The sequence below is a fragment of the Neodiprion fabricii genome, chromosome 4 (assembly GCF_021155785.1).
Source record: "Neodiprion fabricii isolate iyNeoFabr1 chromosome 4, iyNeoFabr1.1, whole genome shotgun sequence".
In the NCBI taxonomy this organism is placed as follows: domain Eukaryota; kingdom Metazoa; phylum Arthropoda; class Insecta; order Hymenoptera; family Diprionidae; genus Neodiprion; species Neodiprion fabricii.
The window spans coordinates 29,428,380-29,455,047 of NC_060242.1; the positions used below are offsets into that span (position 1 = coordinate 29,428,380).

Genomic DNA, 26,668 nt, shown 5'->3' on the forward strand with positions numbered 1-26,668 from the left:
CCGTTCTTAAAAGCATATTCGCTACTCGTTGGCCGCTGCGGTAGCTCGCATCGTACACCACATACTCATTGTTTTCAACCGTGAAGCACCGCTGCATGAATTGCATGAAAGAAACGAAAATAATGATAGTAATAATAATAATAATAATAATAATCGTTCCGAGTACTTTCTTTAAAGCTAAATTTTTTTTCTTTTCGTCGTTGCATACATTTCCTCTCCATCCTTTTAAACTCTCTGCATAACCAATGACATTTTTTACCGACATACACAAAGTACGAAGATCTGCTGCTTCATTTGTGAAAAAACTGCAGATATACCCCGCATGAAAATTTACTTCGTATACATACCGGAGCATAAATTTGCTCGATTTTTAGTGATCGTAATTCTGTTAATTCGAAATACAGTATTTGTGTACCTACCTGCATAATTCTTCACGGACTCGTGCAACAATGTAACGTGTACGAGCTGACGGTTATCCGAACCGTGACAAACCCGCGTGTTTCTTCCATATCTAACCTCACCCTCAACTGTCGCAGGATATATGATATTTGGTAAACTCATTAGCGATCCTGTGATTCTCTTTGCCAAAATTTTGTCGAGCTAGATGTGTAACTGACAGGATAAACTGAGTAAGGCTCCGGACGCCTACCTGCTTGTAATTCTAGCTCTGGAATGTACGGAAATTGTAACGGCTTCTTTAAGCTGGTGGCTTTTGGAAGGGTTGCGGGTTTTGGAAACTTCGGTTACAAACTGCCTTAGTTATGTTAGAAAATGTTGAACAAGATGTAAGATACACCCGTGCAAAAGGATTTCCGCATGAAATAATGGAAGGCTAACATGTGAGAAAGGTGTTCTCGTTTTGTGTCCGTTGGGCTTGGCTGACAGACGACTCGTCATATTAGGAAAATTGACCAGATGTGCCTTTCCTTTTCGTTCGTGTCAGAGTGCGTGCAGAACATGACAAAAACCCTGCTGCCGGGTCAGCTGTAAGGTGGAAGCGTCCCGGTAAATGTGGCACGGTAATGACCGATTAACCACCGTTTTACGATTAAACAAGGGTGCGTCTCGTGGAAATCGGTGTTTCACACGCGTTTTCAAATTTACGATACCCGCAGTGATTGACAAAGCCCAACTTTACGCTTTTCGAATCACGAATCTGCAGTTTGAAAATGACCGCTCGACTCTTCCAGCTAATTTATACATCCCCGTTTCATATGATAAATTGTTAGCTCGAAATGGCCACGTCTACCCGACCAATTATTCACTCGTGTCACTCCCGCGTGTCATGTACTAATTTCAAAGGGTGAAAGCATACGTAAATTACACCCCATAGAGCTATATGCGCAAGGCGTAGGTATACATGCATAGTATTATAGGATACGGGCGAGTTTCCCGGTAAACGCGGGAAACGTGTCAGACTATTCGTCTTGCTTAGGTCTGTTCTTCACGTCATTCTTCGGCGAACCTTTGCCGCGCATCGCTTCATTTCGAACTATAGAAAATATTCCCCTCGCGGTATCGTTTCACGAAACTGGTATAGCGCTATCCGTATCCATCAGACTTAGGCTCATGGCATACCGAGTCCCTAGGCACTGAAGGAACCACAACACAGCAACGCTCAAAAACGTTCATTCAAAGACGTCGAGGGGACAGTTTCGTCACGCGAGGTAGATATCGATTTTCCTATTTTCTTTCCCATACCTCTCTAAATACCAATCATTGAATAGAAGTCGTAAAAAGTAAGGTGTCCGAGTATTTTCCAACTCCTTACAGCCATAAAAACTCTGCCCAACTCGTTTGTATTCAGCCTTGCACTTCTCCCTGTTATTTTCAAGTCGTATATTTTTCCACAATTTTCATGCTTGCGCACGGTTTTGTGGTAGGTTCGCTTCTGCCGCTGTCATTTTGCTTCGCGTGTTTTACTAGCTTCTGATTTGTTTCTTGTTTGCATACATACCTTTGCGTACGTGTACCGGAGCGCCTTGCAGGACGTCACATTTGATATACGGAAAAAGCTCCGAGCGCGTCGTAAATTTATTTGCTCAAGATGGGAAGTAAATTTCGTTACCAACCTATAAATCGTACGGCCGGTTGCGAGGTGTGAACGCCAACTTAATCTAGGTACAGATATACGGACCAAGTTTTAATGCAAACGTCTTTGAAAGCGTAAGACGTACGTCTTTATTCATTGTTATTATTACCGTTTCGTCTTTTTTCAAGGGTCTCATGACTGGGGGCGCCTTTTTTTTCCCACGAAAAACCGGGGTCACGATTCAGTACAGCAATTTCTTGGAGGGTTTTTTGGAGTAGCAAAGTTGAGAAGGGTTGGAATTATGTCGCATGGGCAAACGCCCAGAAGCGTTGAATTATTCGGGAAGCTTTGCCCGGCCCGGAACGGTAGTCAGGTCTGAATTCTTAATCAAGAGATTCTTTCTCATCTTTATGGATCATCGAGGCTTATTACTTCCGATAAACATATATAACGACAGAAGAACGCGCTGACAATCAGTGCCGACAGTCGATACGGATGCGGAACAATTAATTAGAAAGGGAGAGAGAGAGGGAGAGAAATTAATAGACTGGAACGAGGGTGGGAAAGTAAAGCAAGGCAAGATTAGAAAGGATGAAAGCTCACAATGACTTAATATTATCCAATCACTGGTCGGAACGCGAGACATTAATTCTGGCTCTTCGACGCTCGAGCGCAATTTCCCATAACAAACGCCATCAATCCTTCGACAAATTAATTCCAGAGTTGTAGAACTGATGCGTATATAATCGTATTCCTATTGAATACAATCCAGTTGAACGCGAACCAACTTCGTGAAACTATGCTAAGAAACGTGAACGAGAATTTAGATTCTGAATTTCCTACAACTTCGAGTCAATTGAATTTCAAAGATATTGCAATGTATGCTTCCGATTCTTCGTTCCAGTCCTTTTCAAGTATAGATGGGTAAAGCTGGATTGCAAAATCAAGTGATCGGAAAATCTTCGAGATGTTCAAACTGTGATTACATCGATACTTCGAAGCGTGCTGCAATTCTAATTCTTCACTCAAGTGCATGCACGTTTTTTGCGATTATTTTTCGCGACGATTTGCGGTGATAAAAATCGCTATACATACACTCGGATGCGTGCTGCGATTAATCACACCCCGAGTTAGTTAATTAATTCCGGAGTTTCGACCAATTAGCGAAATGCACGATTCTATTCATCGACAAATATTTCGCTACGCTGAAATAAACGGAAAATCTCGTATTCGTATTAATGAAAGTTCGCGTTTTATGTTTCTGCTTGCATTTGGGATTTTCTCCATCGCTGGTCAGATCTGGCGATATCATAAGTTTGGATACGAATCCACCCTTCGTCACAGAATTATTTAACTCCCGTGCACCGACTCTGAAAACCCAAGAACTTCACGCATGAATTTTTCAAACAATATGCTCGAGGGATAATGTTATATTTAGTCGGGGTTCCGTTGTGCGTGACGTGTTTGTACAAGCGAAAATAAAAGTTCCGGCTACTAAATATCGTGTGCAGGGTAGTGGGCTACCAGTTGGCTGAAAGGAAAGTCCGAAATAAGCAGAACAAAGATAAAGATAGAAATTGTTCGAATGCCTAAAATATAGTATTACTTGTAATAAAATTCTCGAATGAATTCCTCTGCTTGTAATGGGTATTGATAGATTTTTATACTTTTATGAAGTTATTGAAAATAATGTCGAACATTTACCGACAACGTTTCACAATCGTTATTGTAGGAAATAAAGAAATCAGAAAGTATTCGCTGCGGGAAGTAAACATCTTCCCTTTATTGGGGAAAACAGATGATCGTATAAAGCGGTAGTTCGTCCAATCCCATTACAATTTTACGGTGTTTTCTTTTTATAGAGATCGACCTGGACAAACTTAAAAGAAAAATAATAACTCAATTCTTCCGTGGGCTCAATGATAATTAATGTTTCACATAAAAACAACGCATTGTTCAGACGAAGAAAGATGAAATAACCCAGATAAATTTCTTTGAACATTATAAATTCTTTCCAGTTACGAGCACATCCGATAACATAGGTATATTCAGACTATTCTACCGATTGTGCCGGGTTGGGACATTTATTATTCTATTTTCGTACTGGTTGTAAGTGGGATCGAAAAAAAATTTGTCGGTATTGGATGAAAACAAGGGTCAAAATGAAGGTAAAAATAGGAATACGATGAAAGCGATCCTTTCCATGACAGGTTCAATTTGATTCGAACCCCCGAGGAAGAACTGTTTTGATCCGAACAATTTATGGGTGGGGGGGATTTATTTTTTAACACAACGTATATATACATGCATAAACTCAGGTGGATTTTATGTGCTGCTATGCACGGGGCGGGGAAATAAATACGGGGGGGCCGGATATTCGCCGTTCGTTCGGTGCCAGCGTCCAATAAAAGTTAACCATGCATCCATCTGTCTATTCCATCGACTATCGCTCACCTGGCCAACGAGATGAACTGCCAATTTAGGTAAAATCCTCATTTTCTGACCCTCATTTTGCGGAGAAGGACACTGGGTGCTTTGTCAGCGTGCAGGCAGACCTGTGTCGTGAAAAATAGCGTAAATAAAACTGCGGACTTCTAAATCACTCCCCTGCGAATCCGCTGTGACACGGTTGAACTACATTTTTTTGCACCTAGATATTTTCCTAGTGCCAGGAATAAAATAATTTCTGTGTACAAAAATTGCATTAGTCACATGTCGTTCACTTCCCACGTGATAACTGTGTCGTTAACGGTCATGTGATATCCTTCTATAAAAAGAACAGCTCTGCCAAACATACAAAATATCACGTACTAGTTGAATCAGAGGGTGTTCATTTACTAAATTTAATTAAATAATATTTTTTTCACGGTATTATCAAAATATTGCAGCTCTGTCTCTGGTAGATTTAACTGAATTTCTTCATACACTTCACTAAATCCGTTCGGTGGTTGAAGATTAGTTAAGTTTATAAAATCACGAGAGCTACTAATTGAATACCGTAATCAAATATATATATTTTTTTATCGTTGTTTGATGTGGCACTTATTTCATGTAGCTTAAATTACAATCAAACGATAATTTTTTCAGTAACAACAATTAAACAATCATTTTGCAAAATGATTTCACTGGGTAGATCTGATTTTACAATCACAAAAGTTTCTATGGGATTGTGGTGTCAAACCTTTTCTTAGACAGGATTAAAATATTTTTATTCCATGTGCAAACAGTTAGTTTAATTTTCTGGATGCTCCAACGCAACGTTTGACTTTAAAATTTATTCAGAGTGAAAAAATTTTAGCTGTCATAAGTAAACATTTTTCTGAGTGTGTGAAATATCTCGGAAGTTGCCGCGATAACGAATTAAATCACCATCTCCTTAACAGCTTTTTTTGCGAATCCGATTACCGCCATTACCTTGATAAAGATGTAAATAACACAATCAGCCTAAGACATTTTGAAGTTCGTTTCGTGTTTACTCGGAAAGTTCGTTGCTGATATATTTCTTTACGTTGTTATGCGTTTTTACTAACTACATAATGCAGATTCACTGGTGTTTGAATATTCTTCATTCTCGTATATTTCTCACTTTCAATGCGTGCGCTGCAGCTTTAGCGCGGATTTTTTACCTGTAAAAAATTTATCGTGGCCTCATCATCAATCTTGAGCCTTGCAAACTAAACTTCGTGCCTAATACAAGCTGGAGTCGACCCACCGTCAGTAGTTTTTTTTTTTCTTTGCTCCCTTCGCGTTGCTAAAACGATCGTGAAACATTTATCACTCTGATTTGTATTCGTAGCTCTCTTGAACTGTACTTATACACGTGCCAACCTATGCACGAATTCTAGACTAAGTTCTTACAGGCACAATTCCGGTGATTTATCAACGAATAACAGAAAAATTTAATCACATTTGGTGATTGAAAAAGACTTCACGTACTCAACGTAAGACTGTGCAATAATTACGTTAACGATTCGTAGATTTGATTCGAGAATTAGAAAATAAAACTGTGATAAACGGACCATCGTTTAAATTACCGTTTAATGCCACTCGTTAAAAACTTAAATTAACTCCGATTTTCCCCACATACTTCACCTGCCATGCTAAATTGAAGTTTTATTACTGGTTGACTTGGGTCAAGGTTTTCGAAGTTAACCCAGGACAGTTTGACCACCATTAACGTCAAGAACCGAACCTCAGGTTAACCAAGAGATGTGATAAACGTTCATCAAATACAGCAGAGGTCGGGACCTTAACCTAGCTCTACACGAGAGACCGTAAAGTTATTGTGTTTATGATCAACATATTATTCGAATACCGCAAATCGATAGTTTTTCTAACGAATTGAATTTTACTTAATTTACTACAGAGAATTATAAACAAAAAATATGACTATTGGAAATTATCGTTTCAAAAGTATTTACTGTATGAAAAACGTAGACATCTTGCATTGTCACAACAGGTAATTTTACAAATTTCTGGTTGTATTTTTTTTTACTTCGGGGCCGTAATCAGACTAAACAGGCAGCCCTAAATTGATTCCGGAACAAAAGGTTTTAGCACCCTAAAAATCTTTTGATTCTTACCAAAATTTTTACCGACTTTGAGAAATCCTAGAATCATTTCATTTAACTTAGGTTCTTTTTTTTCGCAATTTTAGATGAAATATTTTACTCACTTGTTATTTGAAACATTGTCTCCTATCAAAGCATTGTCTATGAAAATGTCTATCTCCTTTTTGAAAGAAAAAAACGTTTGATACATGTCTGGACTCGTGGAGAGACGTAACCACGCGATCACTGAATCATTGTTAACCAATGAAAGCGCCAACGGATAGATTTAATGCATAATTAGAGGTTCAGTCGTAATGTTCAATTAATATACAGCAGCTAGACCACGAACAAGTGAAACAGGGGCGAGGAACGATCCGCTTCGATTACGCTCGATGGCTGACAGCGAATTTTCATACGCGAGCCGATAACGAGATAACGCAACAACAAGCTTTCGGAATAATCCGTCGAATTAAGCAATCGATTAAAGTTGCAACAATTCATCATGCGGTCCGATTACCGTCAATTGAATATTTTTATTCTTACTCGCGTGCGAAAACCGCTTCCGTTACGGCCGTCGGTATTAAGGTGACCGCTTTTACTCGCATGCGGTGAAAAAGCGCCCCCTTTGCGGAAAGCTCTCCAGACTTACCGAGCGAGGCGAGCTTTCAACCCCCGAGTAAAGCAAACTTCGAGGTTTCGTCGCGCGGCATTTACGCGGCGCTACCGCGTTGCAGAATCTGCAGAGTTCTAAAATCGTTAAAATCTTGCGTGGCGAGCTTGCACTGCCGAATAATAAATATAGATAAAACTTTTATCGTCCAAGGGCGCAGCTGACGACATTATATCTATAAGCTCTTATATTTTTCTTCGTTAAAAAAAACAGCGTCTTATACATGCTTAGAAAACACAACTTTTTCTAAAGCTCTAGGAAAAATGATACTTGGTAAGCGATGTACTCGTGAACGGTGTACATATTTCAGTTTCGAACCCGTTTAATTTTATCCCGTTTTCCTCATATTTTTTTAACGTGTATATATGTATAATATGTGTATGTTACGTAGTCACAGCTTCGCAACCCGCTGGGGATTTGGGGAAGTTAGCCAATTTGACGGTGCAGGTATCGTACACTGCCGGGAGATTGTTAATGTAAAGTTTAAACCACCGTCGGGTAACTGAAGACACGAAAATTAAATGTAGGCTGGGTGTGTACACAAACGCGATTGCGTATTTACAACTAGCGAAAAGTTTTCTCGACGTAATTATAACGGGTTAATTTCAGAGCTCCGAAAATCTAACGTTCATAATACGCTACACCGGATCCCATTTATTATTTCTCACCTGTAAATATACATCGACTTTCGTTAGGTATATAATGGTAACAATTCGAGAGAAAACAGCATCCCGGGCAAGTCAGTAGCGAAACTCAACGTCCGGTCAGACGCTACGATTCCCGGGGCTTTCTGCAGTCCGTTTTCTGTCCCTCGTCTTACCTCTCCCTCTATTCTTCCAGCTCTATCCCCCTTAGGATTGCCCGATCCGCAGCTTCTTTACCTTCGGAGAAGGAAGGTCAAGGACGCAATCACATGTGCTGCAAATTCCCTGCAGTATTGTGAGGATAATTTAAACCTATTGCAATCAATAATTAATATGCCGGGCACGAACCGCCGCTGAGTTAGCGAAATTTCTTTTCTCCTTGATGCAGGTGTAATGAATGAGAAATTACTTATTGCCGTAATTTCGTAACTCGATTTTCTGCGTGAAAGCTTGCCGAATACCGACACAATTTCACCCAGGTTAATCAGTATCTGAGACACGATTTCAGCAGCTTCTATGTACACGCGAACGATACTCGCCCAAAGTGGCAAGTCCTATTTCTCGTTAGACGTTGCATATTGTAAACGATCTGTGTTTGTTTATTCTTATGAAATGCATTCTCCTCGCGACACGGCGAGAGTGCGATGACGGCATGTACAGGGTGGACCAAAAAAACCGGACCGATTTAAAACGTGAAGAAAATCCGAATCCGTCGATCGATTTTCATAAACCTTTTTTCGCTCGAAACTAAAAGAATAAACCCTTTGTTTTGTTTTTTGAAAATCTGCAAAAATGTTCATTCCTCGCTGAAATACACACATTTCAAAAGTGGGGTATTAAAAAGTCGCTGGGAGGGCGAAAAAAATTAGTATCAAAGAATGTTTAGCTTAATTTCCATCTTAAATTGTGATTCAAGTTTTTATTCTGGCATATTAGCAATTCTCATAGATTCTTTAAAACCCATTTTTCAAGAGCTTTTTCGGTTTTCGGGCGCAGAACATAAGGTTTTTATTCTAATTCAGATTGAAATTAAAAGTTTTTTAAAATCGGGACACGCGTTTGAATTTTATTCACGTTTTAAGTTGGTCCGGTCTTTTTTGACCCACCCTGTATATGGGTATATCTGTATAGGTTTTTCATTCTCGTATATTTTTGCAAGTGCTCTCAACGTTGCCCTGCATAAATTACTTTGTGAGAAGATGCGCCGGTATAAGAAGAGAAGGCGAAATAGATGCTGCGGGACATAAGTGCAGGGTTATTTAGATGTCAAAGTAAAATTGGGACTGAGTCAAGCTTGATGGCCGTTATCGTGAAGTGGTGTTACCTACGATTTTTAATAAACTCTCGTTGAAGAAATGTTCTCATTGTGCGCTTCGATGAATCGGATCGAAATAGGGAATTCGATGATTCACAGTTTACGAACCAGCATAAATCTTGAACATTGCAGTTCGTTGAATGTTGAAGTGAATTCCCTCTTCACCTCCTCTCCGCCATCGTCGTTACAATTAATAATTTAACGGCACTTGCACCAGCTGGCATTCATCTACATAGCACCGTTGAAACTTGGAATATAAATCAAAATTTACGTTGCTGGCGTGCTCTTCTCCCTCAAGTTTCGGGTAATACTCTGCAAGTCTGCACCTTGACATTTGTATTCTAATATCAATGTGTCGTTGTTTTACTTCTTGTTGGATATCGCGAGCAGCGGGGTGAAAAAAAAAATTGATTAAAATTCCTGTGAAGTTTCACTATTAGGTATAGAATCTTGTGAGAAATTTACTCCCTGTATTCCAATTAGAACCTAAACCTAGGACACTTGACAGTAACGAGGGTGAGACGAATCTTCGCGGTACTTTGAATACGAGATGAAGCTATCTTGTGCTTTCTATACGATGATATGATATTTCACAGCGCTGCACGCGTGGCGAAGAGTATAAATTGACCGACGATTTTTTATTCGTTGGCGGAAAAATAACGAATAGCCCGGCAAGTGCATACAACAACGCCCTATTATCTGCAACGCATGAATAATTCAATACAACAACTTGCCCATCCGCGTACCGATGTCGCAAAGCAAAATGAGCGCGGGCTTGTTGAGAAAATTTAGCTAAATTATTGGCTCGAGTATAATAGATGGCCAAGAGTTTATCGAGAAATCAATAACGCCGATGACAATGCTTTCATTCTTACTTATACGGACATGCAGTGACCAGTGCGTGGGAGTGACGACGTGAAAATTGGAGGCATCAGTTCATCCGCCGGAAGTAAGCGCGGTGAGCTTGAAATTGAACGGAAGATCTGAAAAACAATTTCTGCCACGATATTGTGCGAACCCGTTCACTTTGAAGTGAAAATATTCACTTATTATCTCTTCATTTGAGTAAAGAAACACTTTTCCGACGATTTTGAGATATTTTGCACATGTTTTGAAAATTGATTTTTTTTATCCATATTTGCGTTTTTTTCGCAACGTGAGAATAATTATGCAAAATAAATAGCGGCAATTGATTTATCATAAAATTTTACCCTCATTTCATATACTTGACAATTATTTAATGTGCAGTAGACCTCGAGAAAATTGTAAAAAACGCAAATTAAAATTGTACATTATAGTGTACAAAAAAGCGAACGGGATAACTCACCTTGATTGCAGGTGAATCGAAGTGTGGTGGCCATTTTAAACCATTATTATATGTGTGAAAAAAAAGTGTATACCACACAAGTAAATTTTCGTAATCTGTGTTAAAATGTTTTTCATCGCTCTTTTATAACGCGGCGTATCCAGCATAATGGGATCAAATTGCGAAAAGTTCAGCCATAATTTCGTTAATGCGATCTAACAATCTCTCACATCCGTCCGGTTATCGATCGACCCTGTTTTTTCGCCTTTTCCGTCGCTGTGTACAAGTGATTGCTATTGTCAGTTTTTTGTATTTGTAAAACCGTTGTTCAGATGTGTGACTAATTGGAAAACTGTGATGAGAGGAGCATTTCGTAATACAGATTTTACCTCGGCCGTTTCCTTTGTGAGAATGTTACAGGATCTTGTTAAGTTTTGTTCTCGAAACTTTAAAAGACATGTAGAAATTCGCGAGTATTCCGCCATTTTTATAAAACATTAATTCATCGCGATAGCGAGTCATAAACCTTTCGGCGAAATCTTCGTTTAAATATTACATCGTGAAGCGAATCACACGGGTAAAATATTGTGTAACGCGGTTCCTGCGACAGCCCAGCATGGAATTTTTCGAGGCAAGTGTGAGAAATGTGTGCATGAATTTAACAGTTTGGTCTTGCTCCAGAAAAACAAGGCTGTTAGGTATCTTTCTTGGGTGAGGAGTTTAAATTCATCGTTCGATTGTGAGTTACGTTAGATACACCGGAAAGCTTAACGCGATTCTGGAAAACTTTGGCCTGGCTACTCGCAATATTCGTTTATTTTCTTTTTTATATTTATTCGGATATATTTTTCAACTGAAATTATTCTTCGGGTCACAAGACTCGCGTCTGCATCCTTTGCAAATAAAAAGCGATGGAAGATACTTCTGTAACTTCACAATCCGATACCTACAATCTTTTTCTTTTTAAGAAGTAAAAAAACCACCGTAAGTATTTCGGCCGGCCACCTTTAATCAATCCACGTGAAAGACAAGCTTCTTGTTGTTGTTTTCTCTTTGATAAGCTTTCCTCTTTGACGTCACCGTTCAATCTTCATTTCTGCCCCATCTCTCTCCTTTTTTATCTCCAAGACACCCTCGTCTGGTGAAGAAAATTTCAAAGCAAGCTTCGACTGTAGAATGCGTGTGTAGCGGGTTTCCCTTCCACTCGGAGAAAATAAAAATAGATATTTTGAGAATTTATTACCACCCACGAAGCTATTGAACTAATTTTTTCAACGGTTTCATCTTGTACCGCTGAGTCTAAATAATTGACTTGAAAAGCAAGAAAAATTTCCAGCTCATATCGCTGCGATTATTCCGATCGATTGTTCTTCGGCTTTCGCCAGAAATTTAACAGTATTATTATCAACGTAGCCTCGATAGCAAGCGAAGCTATTGAACATAGTCGAGGGAAAGTTTGCCGATAAACGTAAACAGCTTTCTCCAAATATCGCTGCGAGTTGACAAAAGCTCTTGGAATGTACTTAATTGTACTTAAGTACGTTATATCTAAGATTTTATGTCAACAAAATTTGTTGCAAACGTTGAACGATGTGCTTCGCGGAATAACATTTGCAACTTATTCTCCGTTTGTTTAACACAACTGACGCAGACTTACTCGGCATAAAATTCGTTTCGCTTTATGAATAGACCGTGAGATTTTATAAGGCTGTAAAAAACCACTTCGGCGTACGGTGCTTGCAAACAGTCAAATTCAGCACGCTGATCGATTCCGAATAAATGTGTAATGTGTTTCCGAGAACACTGTACATGTATTGCTTCAATTTCGGTTTTCCAAATATTTGTCATGTAAATTCATCGATCCTAAATTGTTAATTAAAGTGATTTTTTTTCGGCCAAAACCGTCATTCTGGTGTAAATTTTCTTCTGAAAATCTATTTGTGACAGAGTGAAATCGAAATCTTCGAATTTACTTTACACAGTAGTAAAAATTTTCCAATACATATGATGTTCGATGAGGTATTTAGAACTAAATCAACTTCAGATATATTATTTCCACGAATACTCATTTTACATTTTTTCTCCTTAATTCTGCTGGTATGTTGTTTCAACACGATGCTTGCAAGTTATTGTGCGAAACGTTCAGCCTGCAAATATAATAAATTCCAGCGTGGAATTGAGTGGCCGTGTTTTCTGTCGGCCAATAACGGAAGACCCTGACCGCGGGATGTAAACCGATATCGGAAATAACGGAGAGTGTGGACGGACGGATAATCTAAGCGATTGAAACAAATGATGCCTGTGCAGTTAAAGGCTGGAGGGTCACACGATAGTAAATAAACAAAGAAAAGCTCCGCGTTACGCGGGTCATGGCATGGCGGTTTATACATGGTGCATGCAACCAACACACGCCGATAGCCGAACCTTTCCGAGTTCACTCGAAGTTCCCAGAGTCGTGCGGATTTCTGCCAACATTCCCCGAGAGCAAGTTGATCCTGCCGGCAGTGGGGCATCGTGCGGAAAACCCTTATAACTAACTGAGGTTTGAAAGGTGATTTCTTCTTTCATCGCATACGACGAAAGTCGAATGCCTGCTTTACGGTAACCGTGAATTCGACTGCGTCACGTGGTTGCCAAATTTTTGTTCAACGAGAAAAGTCCTTGTCGATCTTTTCCGTAAGACGACTCGTTGTTCTCTCGTGGCGTGAATGTTTTATTTTCGTTTCTTCTTTTTCATCTCGGTCGCACGACTTTATTTCCGGCGAGACAAGTCTCCGTATCCTCGGATAACAAGTGCAATTAACACCGCGGGTCGCTTCGTGATTGGAATTTTTTCTCCTCGGTAAGATCCGCTCCGCAAGCTCATTATTTCCAGTTAATAACACGCGTGAGGGCGTTAAGTGTTGAATTGACTAGCTCAATCTCCGAGAGTGGAAATTCATTTCGACGATCGTTACGTGGCTTAATTTTATTCTCTTCATTCCCTCGCGTTTTTCGTCTGCTAACCTCGGTTTAACAAATTGTAAATATTTGCGAGAACGCATCGAAGTTTCCCTTCATCGGCGTTCGTTAATTGATCAACGATTGCATATTCATACGATCGAAGTGCTTCCTGCCTTGCTGCCGTGGGGAATGGATTAATGCAATTTCGGTAAAATTGTTACGCATTGTTCTTTTGAGGCGATCGTGTTTCTTTGGAATGAAAACGTGCCGTTCAGTGAATTCACGGAATACGAAAGTCGTATCAAAATTCTCGGTGAAACGAAAACTACGTGGTTTTTCGTAAAAATTATCTTACTGTTGTATTTTTTTAGTGATTCTGAAACCCTTGACCAAATTTAAAAATAAATATAAAGTGACAGAAGATCCCGGCCAGTTGTAATATAAGGAATCCGGCAATATGGTTCACATGGGACTTGTGGGCCAGTACTTTTCGGAACTGGACCCAAACTCTGTGGGCCCACCACGAGCAGTGGACCCAGCCGTTCGAGCCCGAAAATTTGTAAGTACTACTCGACAACAATTAGTTCACGGACTTGTCGCATGTTTAATTATTTCTTTCGTACTTCGAGAAGTTGGTACTTCATTTTTCCTGCAAAACCGATCCGAAACATTTTGGCGGAATGTGACGAATCCTTTTCTTTACCGCAGTTTAAAGCAGATGATATTAAAGGATTCAAAAGCCAATATAGCGAGTACATCCCATTTTGCGGTTCGTTCATAACTCGCCTCATTTCGCCGGTACAATTTTTCCACGAGTTACCGACCGCCGTATTTTTGTTAAAATATCTACCAAACTCGTTATTCTATCGCTGGATTAATATTTTTATTTTGTTGTTACGTTACTATATGTTGCGTTACTGAACGCTTCCTCGCAAATATACGTGAGTTGGAGGCAAAGCGTTCTGCTTTTTAAGTAGAAATAATCCTTTACCTCTTATCAAAAATGTGCAGAAGCTGTAATTCTTAATACAGCTTATACATCAAAAACTGTCGATAAAAAATGAATAATTCAAGAAGGGTATGAGGCAGTTTATGTACGACGTATCAATCAGGACGTGGACGCGTTGAAATATTTCTTTCGACTTATCGATTTGGAATTGAAATCTACATCGGGATAAATGGGAATGAATAGATGAAATCCAGTTTCGAAGGTCCAGGTCCGGCTATAACGGCGATTTTCACTACTTATATTCCGGTGCACTTTTGCTGGATTATTACTGCGCGTCTTGTCGCATCTCCGCTAATCTGCAACCACGAAACGTTGTTCTCTCGAATTTTCACCCTCGCATTACTCACGCATGTCTTTAAATTTCGTTTCGTGTAAACCTTTTCTTGAAATTTATAACCTGCGTGAGAGCTGCAGCTTTTTCCATTCGGCGAGCAAACGTTGTCCCGCACGTGCGTAACTTTGAATCATGTACTCGCCATTCAAGTTACCGAGTCAAGGTAGATAAAATCTTAGAAAGTAAAATAGAAAAAAACAGACGGACAAGCACCTTGACATTCTGCAAAAAGTGTGAAAAAATTTTAAGCATTTAATGAAGATTTTCAAATCTCACACGTAATTTCTTCCATTAATGGCGTATCATTTGATACTTTGTTTGCGTATATTGGTTGCGGAACATGAAAAATATCCACGTATACCAGAGAACGTAAAAATTGTGAACGAGTAATTTATATGCTGAAAAACGCTCGAAGGCACCCGGCTCGGTTGATTTCTGTGGTTATATACCGGCGGAAGTAGCGAGCAGCAACGTTAACATGAATAATTAACCTCAAGATTTTCACCCACTCGTTTTTGAATCTCCCTGAACACCCAGGGACCAGGTTCCGAACAAACAGAACCGGCCAAGCGGGATTCCAACTGCCCACTCGTTAATGCATTAATATTCCAATCTACAACGCAAACGGATATATTATTCGGTAGGGCGAGCGGATTTATTAACAAACATCCTACGAGTTTCAACGGCGTGATAATTAGTGACTAATTTTATTCGCTTCGTCGACTTCAGGATACCGTTTAAATTGGCATAGTATACGCAAGGACACGAGGAAGAATCCTACAGATGTCAGCTTTGTGCGAAAAAAAAGCTGCTGTGTATTCAATATAGGTGACTCGGTACCTTTCAGAGTTACGTGAAACATTTCAATATTGATAGATCCTCGAGGCATCTTTTCGCTAGTCAGAATATTCAAACGTTTATACTTCTCGGAGAGAATTGCTCTCTGTATTCTTATTTTATTCCATTCTTTCATCGTTTATTTATGCAGAATAATGAATTAATTTGATATTGGATATTTGTCGCACTCTGAATATTATTTATCGTTTATTTAATTGATCACTCTGCGCATATCTGCAGCCAGACGCTTCGCGCCATGTCATACCGATAGAAATGTGGCAAAATATAATATGTACAAAAAAAAAGTCGGGATGAATTAATCGTTGAGATATATGTATACGAAATCGGTTTATTTTTTTCGCCACAAATTCTAAAGAGCTCCAGTACGTACAATATTTTCCTCGTAGGGAAATAGCTAGATCGCATCATACATACATATATATGGTACGTCAAGTAACAGGTGCCTTGAATTTTGTTCGTTGAACAGCGGTGGCCTGTTTCCTTGTAGGTACCTAAAACTCGGGGGAAAAAATTTCCGTCGAGATTCTTCTGCGGTGAACGAAAAACGAGGGAGGGAAAAACGCGAATTTCAAAGGGATTCCTCGGTCAAGTTACTCCGCGGCTTCGTTACGTCGCTCGCATTCCGGGAACACGTAACGTAAATACTTTTTACGCGTAAAGAGAATGGTCAGAGGAGGGGAAGTAATTTCTTCCCTTGAAATTGCCGGCGCAATAATTGCATGGCGAAAGCATATGACGACCTCTCCGGCTTTGAGCCCTCCAACATGCATCGTAGACAGCTATTTCTGCAGGGTAACCTCGCTATTGCACCGTTTCTACCTCCGGCAATACCTCCAGGCATAATAGGTACAAGGTGTACGTGTTGTACGCAGGTAGATGTGTATGCGGCAAATCTAACACCTATGTACAGCCAAGTTCACCTGCGGTATCGACCGTCCATAGAGTTACTGTCTGCGCTCCGTGTGGGTACTCGAAACTTCATAATTTGGTCTGCCATCGCTTTGCCCTGTTTGTTAGGTGGTTCCCGTTTAGTCGAGGTTGTTGATCGTCATTTTCGAGTTAAATTAAAGGCTTTGAAATTTGAGAAGGAAAAATTCGGTAAACGAAAGAGTTGCCGATAAGGGCGTGGGAAAGTTATTTCCGAAAAACGTTAGCTCAAGCTCTCGGATAAGATTTGAACTTAGAGTCGACCTGCTTCACAACACCGAGTATGAAATTAATAATTAATGATAAGTCGGAACATTGTCACCCGCGTTATTCGTTTTGACCGAAAGTTATAGATTAAAAGGAAAATAAAATATTATATGCAAACGTATCGCGTGGGTTATACTGAAAATGTATTTAACCGATCGTGAAGAATTCGTGACTCTACGTTCTCAGTCTGTGTTTTGTTTTTGTACGTTGCATTGCTGTTATGTCAAGAATACGCAGATATTAATTGCCTCTTGTCCCAGTCCCGAACACCACAAATTCAGGGCTTGTTCAATGCCGTATTCAATTATATGACTTCCAATTATGCTAATCGAGCTATAATTTAACTCGTTCTACCGCCACCTGAAGGCTGATGAAAATCGGAGTGTTCGTCGAGAGTGGAAGAGAGAATATATAGAGTAAAAGTGTCTTTCAGGGCGAGTTTGAGCTTCCAATGGAAACTTTCAACTTTACAGGAAAGTTGTATATAGCTTGACTATTTTGCCAAATTTAAGTGGGAGGAGAAGAATAAGATGAGAGAGAAAATTTGAAGGGAAAAAGATAACGAAGTAAATTTATCGTCGAGTCCTGCATAGAAGTTATACGATAAGGGAATTGACTCGGGTAACGTAATTCGTATAAACACGAAACGATTGAATCATACGATGCTGGGTAGAAATTTTCTTTTGCTGAAAATTTTGTCGCATTCGATGTACGCGCAACGTGAAACGTATAGACGGCTAACAATCAAAGTTTTGTTTCTCGAACAATCTCCATAATTCACTGATCCGAAACTCGAAAGGCTCAGTTGTTTGCTTCCCCTCTGTTTGTATCACGGTCAGGGACCAAATTATGCGGGTCGAAATAACTATCCGTGAGATAGATTAATTTCCAACGGCGAAAGTCCAAGAGCCATATTTTTGCCAAGAAATTTTCCGCGATTCTTTGTTTTATCGCCAAAAGCAGCTGAAAGAATGAAACAAGCGAACTAATCTTGCTTTTGGCTAATCGACAAAGTTTTCATTTCCCATCAGAAATTAGAAATTCCGGAGTACCAGAAAAAAATTGTATTTCGTGTCACGGTCGAGTAATTTTTTCCCACCAAAAGCGTCAACGGTGTCAGAAGAAAAAAAAACCCGTGAGTTGCCGTGATGAACCAAAGGCGAGCAAGCTATATGCTCACACATCCACATGGACGCATCGAGCAAACACGGACGAAAATCAATATCCACTGTTTCCATACCGTATCAGGGTACATACTTTTTACCTGTTCAAAATCGTGACTAGATGATCGTACACGATAATAAAAGTAATATATTGTCGAGACTTGAATTTTTTGCAACAACTTTTTTACCGCCAGCCGTACGGGGTGTAGTAAAAAATTTGTTCACCTGAAACTTTTATTCCCATTTTGTAGGAAATAGTATTTTGAATAAAATGAACCATGATACTGTGAAATTTAACGAATCTACTATGGATTTTTAACCATTTTAAAGTGATTTGAAACAAAGTATCGTTATCTACGCCGTTGCTTACAATTTCAATATTTCTTGTTTTTGTATTTTCAAAGAGATCTTCGCAGCTTAAGAGTATAGAAATTTGATAAATTACATTCTCAGTGTCGATATTTAGCCAACCAAATCTCCTCAACCGGAGATTTATAGTATCAGCTTTTCGTCGACGACCAATCGCTGACGTGATAAACGGCCTTACTTTCACATCTCGTGGAGGGTTAGTTTCCGATTATTTCTTCGGTTTCGTATTACCTACGACTCACACATTTCACCACAAAGTGTGGCCACGCTGATATCCAGGCATTACAGAATACATATACACATCCTGGCGCGGATCAATGGATGATCGGGATATCAGACGGAGAAGACTAACGCGCAACGGGTGGATATGACGGGGTTGAAAACGAACCTCTGTAGTGTGTATAGACGTCACTCTTACTCGTCGAGAAATTGAAACGAGGTGTCAAAACGCTGCGCGTGTTACGCCGAGCCGAGATTCAATAAAATTAGCAGCTGTGCCCCCGAATGTCAAGATCAAACGAATCACTTCACGATACCGGCGCTTCGCGACATTCCGACTCCGGTATTTTCGTAGATTTTCCGATTTCGTCTGTCGTACGGAAAGCTTCGAGTCGCTCTCGGTAATACGATGTGATAGATCCTCTCGAAATATTTTTACCGACAACGTGACGTGAGATTCGCCTAAGATACCTGTGGCTCAGAGTTTATCCTTCGAATAGGAATAACGCTGTTTCATGCCAAAATTTCATCATCTGCAGGATGTCCAATACACCGGATATACCTACACATACTGCTCGGTATAAAAAAAAAAAAAAAAAAAAAATCAGCTCGGGATACTTTTGGATTACGATTAACGATATGATGGAGGTTCGAAAATTGTGTGTTTCGGTTTTTCAAATCCATCAATCAAATGGCACGCTGTAGTAAAAGTCCGTTCAACGAAACAAGGGCGTTGGATTTATTTAGTGGAGACAAAGTGGGGTCAGAGTGGCTGTATAAGATGTAGGACAGCGGTGCCATGGGTTTTTCATACAGATCCGTTGATCCCCGCTGAATTTTAAGGACGCAGTTTGCGTTATCTCACATCTACGGCACATCTCTTCGAACCTCTGGTGACTTTCGAGGTTTGCCCCTTAAATTCAGAAATATTATACATTTTTCCCCTGCCGATCAAAAAGTCTTCCACACAGATTCCATCCAAATAAAATCGCGTTGAAAAGCAGAGCGGACAGATGGAGGATTGTTTATACTTCAAGTGTACTCGTACTCGTATACAACTTTGTTATGCAGAATTTCTAGCGTCATCGGTGAACGGGAGGTAAAGTTTCCAGTTTCACGAGATGACATGTAGGTTGAATCGTTTCAACAATACTGCAGAAGACAATCGTCTACTCGACATGCGCTCTGATTGAGATCGAATTGTTTCGTCGCAAAATTAGGTATAGAATTACAGATTGAATTTCTGCGAAATTAGTTTCTCCGGCGAATGATCCACCAACGGGGATTTTCAGATGCGGTACAAGGGAGAAAAATATTGTTGGATAACCTTGTTTCTTTCTTTTTATACTTTTCTCATTTCCGTTCAAGTCTATCGTATACTATATACCTATGTACCGGGTATCGCCGAGGCAGTTTTTATTCCATTGAAACGACCGACACAGTTCCGATTCATTTCGTTGGGCTCAATCCCGTGTCTTCTACTTCTACTTCACCTGATTATGTTTCGCCGGTCAGTATCCACGGTACTATACCTATACATACGCTGCACTTCAGGCCTGTCTCTCAGGTTGATACTACCGTACAGTAAATATCATTTCCCGCTACGCCTCCGCGTTTAATGACTCAACTTAATGCACGCCTCGTCGAGGGGGGTTAATCAGAATTGCAACACGGTGGAGAATTTTATTTTCCATCTGGGGCGGGCATTTTCACGCCTCACACGCTCGAGTTATTTGAATTTTCTTCTGGCTCGTGGCTGAAGTCCCTCATTTCCAACCCCCAGATTTATAAAATGTTATTTTCTTCTTCCGCCAGTTAATTTTTCCTCCAATTAAACAACCAGCGTCATCCAAAAAAAGAACATCCTGTCAAACACAAAATATTGGTGGTAACTGATCTATGCAACATTCGGTTTGAAATTGGATGACCATGATTTGAACACAGAAGTTGACGTGTCAATAAGAAAAATTGTTAATTTCATGTTGTTTTTTTTTTTTATCTTTTTACTCTTGAACACGAACATCGTCGTCACGTCAACATCGATTCAATTGGCAAGAGTCTTGCGTTATCATTTTGTTTAGTGAACGCGCAAGCGTCACCAATCTACTCTGGAATTTAATGGTTGGATAATCGCGGTGATTACTTGTCGAATACATTGTTTTTACTGCATACCACTGAATAAACGTTGAAAACAGCTGCGTGACGCTTGAAACGTTTGACTAACCGTGGTAATTACGCATGAATATATTCTTGTTCAGTGTTGTAAGCTCCAAATAGACATAAGAAAATACTGCATTATCCATTAGCGTGAAAAGTCTAGACGGGTGGCTTCGAAGTTTGATCTAACTTTGACAAAACCATAAAAAAAGCACGGTATAAAAGTTAGAAAAATATTTCGTCACCTTACAGTGTTTTGCGTCTAGCGATTCACTGGCCATCGTCAAGGAAAAAATATTGCCGTCGATAAATTGAAAAACATGTATTTTTCGCAGTCCTTCGCGGCATGCAATTTTTAAGTTTGACTATACTTGTATTTTTCTGCATCAGACAATCTTAAAATGTCCGTTCCGTCATTTTTCCTTCGTTGGAATATACACTCTCATCCGGCTCTTTCTCGAGCAATGAAAGTGGACAGTGTGACCGACAACGAACGGTGTTCAGCTGCAGATTATCTTCAAAGTCGTCGCAACGAACGCCCGTCAAGGAAATTACGTGTCAAAACCGACCACGTAGGTTTCCTCGAGGTTTTGTGCTCACGATTGATTTCTATAAACGAACAAGCTGCAACGCTGCAGAGTTTTGCTGAAAATACATATACAGCTCTGTGCAGCCGTCTGAAGATGAAAGTGCGGAACGGCTCAAATCGTTCCCAGTTATTTTCTATCAAATCCTAGAAAGCGGGACATCGCAGACACGTTTGGTAAAGTAAACACGTCTGATCGCCCTCGTTTACTACAATATACGACCTGCTAATCGGCGACTGCGCCACTATTACGATTAACTCACGTATCTGGTGCTCATCGCATCCGTTATACGAAAGGCTATTGGAAGATGCTCGAGATACAGGCGGATACTCCATTTCACAAGATGGCTGTATACCTGTTTGAACTATCTCGAATGTCTAATTCGATCATCCGCTTTCCGTTGAGCATCGGTGAATTGAACATCATTACTTTATCTTTGGATATCCTTAGGAGGGTTAAAACACCCTGAAATGCCCGGAGCAAACGTCCGGGTTGTGACACGTGACGGGAAAATGTCGACGCTATTTTCCCAACGGCAAATTTTATCAGAGCAGATCGCGAAAGGAAGATAAAGAGACTTATGTTAAGTAGAAACCGTGAGCGTTTGCTGGTGATTTTGTCAATTTTCGCGAACTTCTCTAATCCCTACGTAGGATACATTTAACCGTAAACCTACGCTGCCCGCGCGTCACTGGTCTCTGCTGTGGTGAAAAGCTTTTAGCAAACGAGATGCTTTGATCAGTCGATACAAGATCTGAGTGAGGATCAACCCTTGAAGAAACGGGGAACGAGCATGTGAAATTTCATTTGTTTTTAGTTACACGCGCGCCTAATTCTGATAAACACTCTGTTACTATTATTCTTATCTATGATATTTGAGGTAAAAGTACGTTTGATAACTCTCGGGAACGTCCAAAAGTTTGCTCGTTGCTGAACTGATGTCCAAGGGCAAGTCTGCCGGTGGCGATGACACGGGTAAATAACTTGACAGCTCGGCCAGCGGAGTTCAGAGCACCGTTAAGCTCACAGAGAAACACTAATCTGAGGTGCTTTTGGTCAGCGAGGGGATTTGATGTCTACCGTCTGGTTCATGCCTGTGACTTTCACATTCGCATAAGCTTTGCAGTTTGTGTTTTCGGGAATTTTCATTATTTCGGGATACCAAATTTCAAAAAATTACCAAGCGTTGAATGTTACAAATCAGCTCTGCCGCAGGGCCAAGTAAAATTAGCTGAGTGAAAAATAACATAATTATATATTAATAAAATCAAGGTGTAAAAGCGAAACCGAAGTTTCTGAGTATTACTTCTTCTTTTTCTTTTATGAGGCAGTTAAATGTTGAAGGGTCGTTTATGATCGAATAGTCCGACTTCACCGGCATCACTCATATTCGCTGGGCTGGAATAAATATTATCAGACCGCATACAGCCGTAAAGTATTATAAGACAGGCTATAATTCGATGACGAACGCAGCCAGCGTCTTCTTGGCGCGTCTTATAGCACATCCATGTATCGAAAGACGCAAAATCTTATAGATAGCCAGAGTAAAGAAGAATGAATCAAGGGATAAAATAAGGTTCTTATAATTAAACATTGTTGCCTTATACATTTTCATTCATTTTCCTAATCGACGCAGTTTATGCCCTGTTTTCATGGCTGTGGCATTGAGCTTTTTCTTTGCCTCATCCTGATGTTAAATATGGATATTCAACTCCTCCACGCAATTTTGCGCATGCTGCACGACACTATATATCATCGTTCCTCGGTTTAAACATCTCAAAACATGTTGAAACATTTTTCATGCGGTCATTTTTATTTGTTCTGGAGATGTAAAAGTTTCGCCGAATTGCCTTGATTTGGAAATAAAATATTGATAGTACGGTAGACTGTGGAATGGTGAAAAAAAAATTTCATCAAATTCTACAGAAACGAGGTGCTCGTGATTTTTGTAACGATGGATTTCGACAAGTCCATGCTTAATTAAACTCACGAGCGATCGCTGCATACTTGAAGACCAATTATCGAAACACTCGTTGGAACATTTCATCGTGTACCTTTGACGAGATTTTAATTATCTCGTTACCGACGTTTTTAAAACACATGAGAAAAAAGTATAAGAGCTTGACACGAACGTAGGTCAAAAGTGTGACCATGTTGAACCCTAGACTATAAAAAAAAAAATAACATTCGCGACGAATTAACCTCCTCCTTTTGTGAAGCCAGTCGAAATAAGTGTGCTAGGAGTTGGTTTGAGTTCGTGAATTTATTTTTAAAAAACCCCCATTAATTCCTTGGTAGCCATTGACAGAAAGCTTTGGGGACGAAACTTAACTCGGCGATGAAAATTCTGGGAACCCTTAATTATCATGCCTAAACACTTGTAAATCCCGTTGTTCCGCGAACTGTGAGGAATTGAATTAAAAATATCGTGATGTAACACAGGGTTTCGTGCACATCAGATATATACCTGCTACTAAAAACAACGCGCCCCAATTGCGAGGGAGTATAAATTTTTATTCAAACTCATTCTTATCGTCATTTGAGGCTCCGGGCGATCGCGATAGGCCAGTTAAGTGCTCAGAGCTTTCTCGGCACGTTTAACGTTGATTAATAAGTTAAAATAAAGATAGAGAGAGAGACAGAGAGAGTGAGAGAGAGAGAGAGAGAAAGGAAAAAAATGGTGGTGCAAAATTACCAAGCTAGCTAAGCGAGAAAAGCCGGCCTCGTTACCGTTAATTACGACAGAGCGTTAATTTCTTTCACAGTTTATCTAGACTTTCGACGGTGAAATTCGCGGGTAAAAATCCGTCAGCGGTGTCTTGATCTAGCAAATGAATCCCTCTTGCTCTTCTTCACATTTCGAATGATACTTTCAGGTGGGAATGGAGCAAAGGGACGTTATCCTCACGGCTGTATTCGGCACCGTCGGTGCCGTCGCTGTCCTCGTTGGATTCGGTCTTGCCGCGTGGCTTTATCTCAGAGCCCGAAGATCCAAGCAACGGGATGGCGACCTCGAAGAGCAGCCCGAAAACGGAGCTGGGGGAAGCCAAACTCAGCCTCCTGCGAAGAAAAACGGCCTCCTGAATCTCAAGACGCCACTGATCAGCACCAAGGCCTTGGGGTGAGTCTCGTCTTTCCATGTACATGTCCCTTACCGTTTTCTTTTCGTTCAACAGGCGCTTTCCAACACCTCGCGCTTTTACGCGCAGCGTTAAAAACCATCGATTACAGGTTTTCCACACGGATGAATAACATCCGGTTTTACCTCTTTAGCCGATTGATATGCCCAACGATAAGCGCGGAATGGTTTTTCCACCTTCCATCCGAATTGCCAAATGGCATCCGAGTCTTCCTCACCGATAAATCAAATTTGAATCCTCTTTAGACTGGGATTTCGTATTCATACCACATTTAGTTGCGACGACGCCAGCCACCCTGGCCTATCTCATATAGGTATCTGCCAGATGACGCTGACCAGTTAGAGACGAATCTGACCCCTGAATGACGGCATTAATGGAAATTGTTCCATGCGGCTTTGTGCCTCGTGCATTTAGTGCGTTGTAATCCCTTTTCGATTACGTCCCTGATGTGCTAAATTTACAGTTGTCATGTCTTTTCAATCCTGCGAAAATATACTCCTACCATTTTTCAACGTTTGACAGATTTGAGACATTTATTTTATACATTGCAGGTCTGCTACGAAATTTGTATTGTAGCAATTTTGTGAAAACGGTAGGAAATGAAATATTGTTACATCGTACGTCTCTGAGATGAAACAATCGAAAGATTTAACCAAGCGTTCCAGAAGCTCTGCTGGAACAGAATATTTCGTGTTTGTCCTTTTTCTCACTAAAATTTGAGATTGGATTCGCAACAACAATTTAACGTCCGAATGAACAGTGGGTATTTTTGGTTCAGTCACGTGATTCCAATCCTAGCTTTTCTAATTATATCGACAATTTTCCGGTTGACGCAATTATGTTCGGAATATGACACTGTGATCCCAAAGTTCAATATCGCGGTACAAACGAATTTACTATTCGATTGATTCAATTATAGAAATATCAATTGTAAGATTTATTGAATCATCATCACATACATATACATCATCAAATTGTGAAATCAATAGTGTGACAGTTTGTTGAAGATACATTTTCAGTTCCAGTGTCTTATTGTCATTAACAATACATCTGTTACAAGCTCAAAGTGAAATTTATATTAGAGATGAAATATTCGAAGTCAGGTAACAGGTAACAATTGGAAATTCAATCTTTTCTCTGGAATATCAATTGTTTCAATGCTTTGCTTGTAAAGCAAAGCGGAAAAATGATAATCAATCCGCAGAAATATTCCATCTGAAAAGCATGTCAGTATGCCGGATCCTTGGATATCGGCCTCAAAAGCCTTAAAGAGCTTGCAAGCAACCCACCAATTCCGATAAAGACATTTTTACCGACAGTCGAGTGCTTTTTAGGACATCGCTGTCGGTAACAACGACGGTGATAGTATTTTTGTTGGAGCTTGCAGGAACAAGAGCTTCCTTTTAGCATACGTAGCTTACTGTTTTCACTCTTTACCGACGGATGAAAAGCTCGAGTGACAAAATATTTTCAATTCAACATCGCCGGTTTATCTGCCATCGAACTGTTACCTTCGTTACTGCAAGCTGCCGAGAAAATCATTTCCACGGTATAATTAATGACGCAAGTGACAAATTTCATAGATTGTGTGAAATCTCAGCAGGGATGACGTCAGATTTGCTGTAGCAACTTTACATTTATCCGCGTTAATAGCTTTTTTGAGCTCGAAAAATTTATCAAAACTTATACTTATGTTAGGCTAAAGTCTTAATCCTTGATTCCAATGTAAATAAAGGCAAGGAATGCGTTGTTTTTGCAAAGTTTCTCTACATATGGTAAAAACAGACGAAATAATACCCTGCACATGGCGTGAAGAAGGAACGTCATTAATTACGTTTGGAAAAAAATTCAAGAACGTCTACATTTCCAGCTTACATATACATGTATATGTGTATACGCGCGTATGCGTAACGTGAAGGAGAATTCATCGTTCTTGTTGAGAAAAAACCTTAAACCCAAAGTTATTTGAGTGCCCTTCGCGAAGCAAACCTAGTCGATCGTCAGCCGTGAAATATTCAAGGGTTGTGGTTTTTTTTTTCCGGCGTCTAATGAATTAGTGATGATCATCGAAGCGATTGACGGGGAAAGGCCGTGGATACCGGAACAAGCTCAGGCTCTTGAAGCTATCAATCTTAGAATTTGGAATTTCGCTGAGGGAAACTGCGTCAGCGAACGAAT

The 26,668-nt window shown here is 40.0% G+C and overlaps 1 protein-coding gene across 4 annotated transcripts in view; it reads left to right on the forward strand.

Moving 5' to 3' along the window:
* The window catches only part of LOC124180943 (synaptotagmin-7), a 206,071-nt gene that overhangs the window by 70,517 nt on the left and 108,886 nt on the right, over positions 1–26,668 (forward strand). For 3 of the 4 annotated variants that reach the window (XM_046566914.1, XM_046566913.1, XM_046566912.1), the window contains exon 3: positions 24,227–24,471. In XM_046566914.1, the coding sequence (XP_046422870.1) occupies positions 24,233–24,471 (239 nt within the window). In that variant the 5' untranslated portion in view covers positions 24,227–24,232. Of the gene's footprint in view, positions 1–13,000; positions 13,069–13,831; positions 14,020–24,226; positions 24,472–26,668 lie in introns of those variants that run through there. The other variant, XM_046566911.1, reaches the window with a different exon arrangement.